Source organism: Branchiostoma floridae, chromosome 9, assembly GCF_000003815.2.
Source record: "Branchiostoma floridae strain S238N-H82 chromosome 9, Bfl_VNyyK, whole genome shotgun sequence".
In the NCBI taxonomy this organism is placed as follows: Eukaryota; Metazoa; Chordata; class Leptocardii; order Amphioxiformes; family Branchiostomatidae; genus Branchiostoma; species Branchiostoma floridae.
The window spans coordinates 13,591,443-13,599,218 of NC_049987.1; the positions used below are offsets into that span (position 1 = coordinate 13,591,443).

Consider the following 7,776-nt stretch of genomic DNA (forward strand, 5'->3'; position numbering starts at 1 on the left):
AAATACTGTATTATGTATATAACGTTATAACGTATATGCTGCAAAATGTAGAAATATTACTTGTGATTCTTGGTTCGATACAGTTGTAATGATCTTCTTTTCTAAAGATTGATGTTGGCATACTGGCAAATAGATTCTATATAGGTTTGTCTTACTATATTATGTATTCTGTGTGAAATTGAATAAATTACTGTTTGAATCTCGAAGATCTTTTCGAAATTGTCTTTTTTTTATATCTAGGTTTGTTGTTATAATTAGGGACACCCTGGCATTCATCACTCAGCTTGCGTTATAACAATTAAGAAATATCACCAGACTTTGAACCAACCAGTTTAGCCAGTGCAGTACAAGAAACTTGGATTGAACAGAGACCGTCTTTACCAAAAATCACCGAAACAACCGACCATTTTGCAAGAGGAGTTAAAAAAGGCAATAAAAATGTTGATCAAAGCCCATTCAATGTACTTTAATTTTATTATTCTATACAGCCTGTAATCTCCATAAAATCTTTCAGTGGATATAGACTTTTGTATAACTTAGTGAAGAAAACTATTTGACAACAAGAGTTCGTAGACCTCAGGCCTGCATGAAATGTATTGGGTGTCTGTAGACCTATTGTGTATTTTTTCCCTTTTTGTCCGTGTTTGCGTGGTTGGAAAATGTGCACCATGCAAAAGTCTGAAATTCCATTTTCGGAATGTGTAAGTTTGGGCATGGATGAACATTACTTATTTTGGATTTCTTAACCATGTAACCAACCACAGTACCTTGAATTTGTTGAGGCGACTTTTCCTACCTTTTTTTTGTCTCAGATGGCCCTTGAAGTTATTCTGTCACATATGATCAGTACTGATATCTTCCTATTTCAATGTACTGACCTAATGCAGCTGCTAAATCTCCTTAGTGTGGCAATGATATTCATTAAAGATTTATTCCTGGAGTGCTATAACACTTGACAATGGAAGGTTATTTGCATAATTTGACCAATTAAGTTTTTACAGTAGTTCCATAGACAACATAGAATAGTGGTAGCCCCCATCCAGCAGCAACAGTTAGTCCCCAGGGTGGTATGATATTTTTATTCAACCATCCAACTAAAACCTAAACCTAAGTGACAAAATGCAACAAACGATACCAAATTTAAAATAGAACAAAGCTTCTACCACTTAACCCTGTATGTACTATAGATTAAGCAGGCCCAAAAATCAAGCGACCATGACTAGCCCCAAACTACAAATTACCTGCATACAATACGGAAATGGCATCCCCAAAGAAACAACAAGAAACACAGGAAGATAATATACATACCTTTCTCTTACACTCAAGCTTTATACATTTCTCCTCCACTTTAGAAAGTTGTATCTTCTTCTGATTGCCAAACAGGGTAAAGGAACTTGTACCAGAACTTTAAACTCAGTACTACACAGGTCTCAAAACACCACAAAGACTAAGAAGCAAACTCAAATTGTACCTAACAGCAACAGATACTAGTACAAACATCATCTGGCAGGTCAGACACTGTTGATACAAAGTAACCTGATACATTGAAGGTTGCAGAAGCCAGTGCAAAAACAGATGACGATTCTACACCTAAGCTTAAAGACCTATCAATCAACCCAAACCCAACCAAACCAAGCAGATATTGGGGGGATGCCCCAACCACACAAAAACAGGGTCAACCTACAGTATCAAGTTCAAGCACTAGGAGGCCCAAAATCAAACCTGACCACCAGGACAGCAGCAACAACCCACGTAACAAATAGCAACACGATGGCATTTTGCGTTCCGGAGATACAGCGCATGCGCAGTGCCCGCACAAAAGGTAACCTGGAATGTCAGGTTCAAGCACCAAGGGCGCCAAAATCAAAATTGAGAATTATTCAGCCACCGCCAACACATGTGCCAAATATCATCGCGCCCGCACCAACCGTTCAGAAGATATAACTCCGGAAATACCCCTCCCAGACACAAAATTCGACCTGCCGCGTCAAGTTCAAACGTGACAAGGCCCAAAGTCAATCCTAGGCAACAGGCAACAACTTCCCACCCATGCACCAAAAATCGTCGCAATGGTGCGTATCATTCCGGACACACAGCGCCAAAAGTGCCCCAAAAACACCAAAAATGCCACCTGCAATGTCAAGTTCAAGCGCCAGGAAGCCCAAAATCAAACCTGAGTGTCAGGCCACCACCCCCAACCCACGTACCAAAAATCGTCGTGCTCGCACCATCCGTTCTCGAGATACAGCGCCCTAAATCCCCAGCTTCCAAATTTTCCCACGCCCGTGAAAACCATACCTGCATACATGCAGGTAACAAGTTGAAGTCATTTGCATATTTGTGGTGGCGTCTCGTTCCCAGGGCTTCCGGCTTTATGCAAATGTTGCACCACCTCACACAACCCAGTCAGACTGGTCAGTCGACGTCCTAGTTTTTTTCGGCGCAGGTTAAGGTAGATGCTGAATTCTTACTTTATTTCATTTACTTATTGTGTATTTTTCTGCATAATACAGCATCTGTGTTGGTATATATAGCATCATGAGTTCACTTATTTTGAAGAATAGAAAATCGGTGTGTCCAATCTCTTTTGTAAACGGTTGACCTTGGCTGGTGGCCTCGACCCTTGACCACCCATAAGCGACAGAATAATCAACGAGATGATTGTGGTCGCTTCAACCGGAAGAAAAAAAGAAGAAGACCTCTTTCACGTTGTCTGTCATAAATTAGAAGTGTTCTGGAGAAGGCTTTGTGTCATTAGCTCTACTGTACATAATGCAGGCAAAAATACTTCATTCTTCACAAAAAAAAGAATTACATACAGTTAGCCAGTAAAAACGTCATGAAATAATTCAACGGTGTCTTAAGTTGTTTGAAGACTTTCCCGCCAATTATTGTGATTGATACACTATTGTCTATTCATTAGCCAGGCTGACAACCAGGGGTCTTGCACGTGTCCTTGTATCAGCGCTGTATGTTCATCTGACGTGTGTTGTAGTACAATTTGCTATTGTCTCAAAATGATCGTCAAATAAAGAAAGAAATATTGCATTTCATGTTTGATTCAAACTGAAGCTCAAAGCGCGTACGTTCACTATAGCTAGAAGCCTAATATGGGGGACAATAGATGCTCCCGGCTAAAATAAACAACAACAGAAAACCCTTGTCTCATGTATCTGATTTACGATCTTCGGCATCAAAAGAATAGCCAATACAGAAGAAAACGTTGAGGAAAAGATAAAACTGGAAATTCGTGACAATTATGCATAGTTCATCAAACTTGATATATGGCAATATCGAAATGTTTTTCTTCTTCTGGAAGATGTTAAGTTACAATCTTTAACTTTTTCGGATTTCACCAGTTTCGTCAGAAGTATTAAAACATGTCTTCGGCCAACTTCGGGACTTACACACGAGCCATCGTCCGCCAGATTCCCGACTCCATTCGGCACCACTCGGAGGCCTTCGAAGACCGTGAATTCTGTGGCCTTCCCATCTATTCACCGATCGACCTGGAGAAAGCGCGCCAAGAGCACGAGTTGTACACGCAGACCCTGCGGGACCTGGGGCTGGACGTGACCGTGGTGCCGGCAGACGAGTCCACCCCCGACTGTCCCTTCGTGGAAGATACGTGTGTAGTGGTCGGCAACAAGGCGCTGCTGACCCGGCCGCAGGGTGCACCACGAAGGAAGGAGGTGAAACTCTGCCTTACGCTTAGTTTGCACTCATTATCTCTATGGAAAATCAATATATTGTTTTGGGTGTGTCTGTATGTCTGTGTGTGTGTGTGTGTGTGTGTGTGTGTGTGTGTGTGTGCGTGTGTGTGTGCGTGTGTGTGTCTGTGTGCGTCTATCTGAGTGTCTGTGTGTGTGTGTCTGTGTGCGTTTGTGCGTCTGTGTGTGTGCGTCTGTGTCTGTGTGTGCGTGAGCGTTAAAAACATTAATAACAGAACAAAAGATAGATCAAATTAATAATGACATTGCTGTAGACATGAAGTTGCCAGCACATGGCCACGGACTTGAGACTTAATTTTTTCTCCCTCCCTTTTAAAGATCGACACCATAGAGAAGGTACTGACAAACCTTGGACTTGAGGTACAAAGGATTCGTAACAAACATGCAACGCTTGAGGGCGGCGACGTTGTTTTCACTGGTTCGTTACTGAATTTGATTATTTTTGTAGTTTTATCACGGTGTCAAGGAGAGTAGTGAAAATGAATCCACATTGACATCTGTTGTGAATTCTTGTGTGTTGTGCTTACACGTAAGATTATTGCAAGTTTAGGGATAGCCAAAACCTGTATTGTTTTTTAACGTCGATCCTTGGGCACCGCCATATTGACCTATGACGTCACGGGTCGGCCATCTTGTTCTTCAGGACACGAGTTCTTCGTCGGTGAGTCTATTTGCTCCAACCCTGAAGGTCACAAGATCCTGGCGGAGACCTTTCCGGAGTACCCCGTGCACGCTATCCCACTCGACCCGCCCAAATTCCACCTGAAGGGAGTCGTCTGTATGGCTGCACCGGGAGTCATCGCCATCGGGGAGAGCAAGTGGGGAAAGCGTGCCTGGAAGGTAATCCCACGTGATTCTTTCATCTAAGAAGCCAGTACTCAAAATGAACGGACTCGATTCTTGTAGCAACTCTCAATATTATGCCTTCCGTACCATGTATGTAAAAACTGTGTATCTGGACTTTAGACTTATAAGACTCATTAAGACTTGTTATGTAAAGGGCTAGACCTTTGTAATAGCCATAGGCTAGTTGGGCAGCCCTGGCTGTGTGTTCGTTGCAGCCAAACCAATAAATAAATAAATATGTAAACTGTTCAAACAAACATACAAAACAAGTATTTTTCCGTAAAAATGCCACAAAAATTAGCATCACACCGTCTTATCTAATCAAGGAGCTTTTAAAAGCTCCTTGAATATAGTCTAACCTGGCATCCGATCTACATTGCATTCGCTGGGCTCTCTTTGGGGCGATACTTGGATCTTTGGCACATTAAACTCCAACCGCGCAAAACTCCTTGGTGCGAAAAATTGACCCGGTGGTGGTCCTGGCCAAGGGAGAATGCTGTTTCCTTGCTATAACTAAGCAAGAAGATTACATTTGTCAAACAATCTAATCATATTTCAGAAAATTCAGAAACATGCCAAGTTCACTTACGAACCCCTGTGGCTGCCAGACAAAGTCTTCGAGGACCATACATGTGACGTCATCTATTTTAACGGAAACCTCATCCACTGCAAAGAGCAAGAAGGGGCCGAAAGTGTGAAGGTTTGTTGACAATCATTCCAGTTATTTGCACATTAGTAAAGCTCATGCTCTAGTGTAGAGTGGTTTCACTTATTTTCCTTATCAATGAAGCTTAGTGCTAGGTGTTCTTGATTTGTATGTCAGTGCAGCGTAGATCAAACGCACACTTTCTTTTTGATTTTCATTGAAAGGCTTTTATGTGCTATTCTCTTGCAATAGTCATTTGAGAAGATGAGGAGATCTCTAGATGTAACATGTATAGTCTGCTTAATTCTGATTATCCCATAGATGCAACCACTAGGTCCATAGTATATTAGATGTACAGAGCTTTGAACAACGCCTTTGACTAGATGTGTAAAGCTTAGGTGTCACTGGTCGTGCGACGAAATGTAACGCGTGCCTCCAAAGTTCGCAAACTTACTAACGCATAACTCAGAATATTTCATGCCACCTATTGCAGAGGTTTGCGGACAGGTTCCCAGACCTTAACCGTGTGGAGCTGACCATTGGTGAGCTGGAGAAAGTTGATGCTGGGTTGACCTGCTGCTCCGTCCTGTTCTAAAGATGAAACAACTGTGGCGGCACTGACAACATCGCACTTATCAGTTTGTTTTTTTGTTGTTGTTTATTTTGCATATAAAAAACAATAACAATAAAACATAAAAAAGTAAATAAAAGTGCCGGAAAAGGAGGGTTGAAGTCTGCATCGCTTGTGCAACGCCCTCCTCTGCTCAGCTAACATGGCTAATACTTATCTGAATACAAGTGTAGAAAATATAAGATAAGTGAAAGAATAACAACAATTGAGAAATATCAACAGTCAATCGGTACTGTAAGTAATGGAGCAAATACATGAAACATAGCAACGTCCATTACAAGCTAAGCTTCTGACATACTTGTATTGTATAGACTCCTGTTACTTCAAATAAGAAATTTCTGCATTTCCATCCAATCCAGAAGCTGTGGAAATAAGGCCCGAAGTGTGGACAATGGCCACACCATACTCCACGGGTAGTACAGCTCACGTTGTCGTACGGCACCGCTGCGTATAATCGCCATGGCAGCATCCTCCGCTGAGAGTGCAGTGATTTTTGCAAGGTTTTCAATTCCGATGACCTTGAAGAGAGAAGAAAAGAATATCTAATTGTTTTGACAAATCAAACTTCCCACAGACGTTTCTATAACTTCAGAATGATACCAAATGTTACAAATATGAACCACTTTACCTTTGCAGAGTTCATGGACAATTCTGTGTCTATCAAGCCCAGCACCGCAAGTGTGATTGTCACATTGGCCTTCTTCAGCTGAAGCTCCTGTCGTAAAGAGCTGAAGAATCCGTCGAGTGCAAACTTGGCTCCCGAGTAGAAGGAGCCAAAAGTACCTGCAATTTTACCTGTAGCAATGGAGTTTATGTATTTTGCATTGGAGAAAGTCCAATTTGAATGTAAGACTTTTGACTTTTGGAAGGAAGACAAAAGAAAGTGAAAAAGACGGAATATTTCTTGTTTTGTTTTCAAGAACAACATGAAATAACAATCTTGACATGCCTGAAGTCAAAGTTGAAGGCCCCTAACCTATGATTGGTTCTTATCTTTGATATGCATGTTCTGCTTGTGTCTGATTGGTCCTCCAATTTGACACAATGCATTACTGTGCAGCATTGAAGATTTGGAAGCTCTGACCCCCAGAGGAAGGGAGTGTGTGGAGTACTGGAGCACTAAAGTGTAGTGATGACACGAAGAAGAAGAAGATGAACTGTGCAGCATGAACCAAGCTTACACTTTTAGAAGCAAACGTTTGTTGCTTGAAAATAGTTTTTCAGTCTGGTAAATCAATTCTGCATACAAAGAACATACTTAGGTACGTAGCCTTACTTTTCTTTTCTACAGACGTTTTAATTTGACAAAACATCATTGCCGGGATAAGTACGTTACAATAGGACAAGTTTGTACTAAAGACAGGCAGGTTGTTGAAACGTCAGTAGGCAAGAAAAATAGGGTTGTGTACCTTAGAAAACAAGGTTGAATAGTTGGTTCTTACCTAAAAGCGATGACACGACCACGACACTGCCGTTGCTCTGCTCTAACATGGGAAGCGCGAGTGATGCCAGCCTCACGTATGACAGGTAATTAATGTTGGTGAAGTCCTCAAGGAATGCCATATCTCCATCCCATAGAAAAGGACCTCCCTTGTTATAGCTTGAACCCATGTGGTTCAACACAAGATAGTCCAGTCCTCCTGTGCACGGCACGAAAAACGGTATTTAAGGATGCTGAAACCATGCGTAATGTTGACGTATTTTCCTCCTTTACGGATCTATACACCACTTATACGAGTACGTAAATATTGCCTTTAAGTGGTCTTTCTGTAGGTCCGTGTTAGTCCTTATTTTCCGGTTTTCCCGTTGTCTTTCAGCAGCTTAAAGATGTCGTAAATGATTTTTAAAACCCCCTTAAAACTTGTTTAAAGTTCACGTTTATTTGATCTAAAGCCTCTTTACGTCTCATATACAATTGCATT

At 41.5% G+C, this 7,776-nt stretch overlaps 2 protein-coding genes across 2 annotated transcripts in view; one reads left to right on the top strand and one right to left on the bottom strand.

Annotated features, from left to right (window-relative positions):
• Positions 1-2,405: 2,405 nt before the first annotated feature.
• Positions 2,406-5,845, top strand: LOC118422129 (N(G),N(G)-dimethylarginine dimethylaminohydrolase 1-like). Its single transcript, XM_035829645.1, has 6 exons — positions 2,406-2,446; positions 3,360-3,692; positions 4,050-4,149; positions 4,375-4,571; positions 5,137-5,277; positions 5,717-5,845. The coding sequence occupies exons 2-6, from the start codon at positions 3,381-3,383 to the stop codon at positions 5,816-5,818; spliced, it is 852 nt and encodes a 283-aa protein (XP_035685538.1). The 5' UTR covers positions 2,406-2,446; positions 3,360-3,380; the 3' UTR covers positions 5,819-5,845.
• A 299-nt stretch (positions 5,846-6,144) lies between these two features.
• Positions 6,145-7,776, bottom strand: part of LOC118422128 (hydroxysteroid 11-beta-dehydrogenase 1-like protein) — an 8,520-nt gene continuing 6,888 nt past the window's right edge. Inside the window, exons 4-6 of the mRNA XM_035829644.1 lie at positions 7,297-7,494; positions 6,483-6,649; positions 6,145-6,372 (exon numbers count right to left, since the gene is read on the bottom strand). Of these exons, the coding sequence (XP_035685537.1) occupies positions 6,178-6,372; positions 6,483-6,649; positions 7,297-7,494 (560 nt within the window). The 3' untranslated portion in view covers positions 6,145-6,177. The remainder of the gene's footprint in view (positions 6,373-6,482; positions 6,650-7,296; positions 7,495-7,776) is intronic.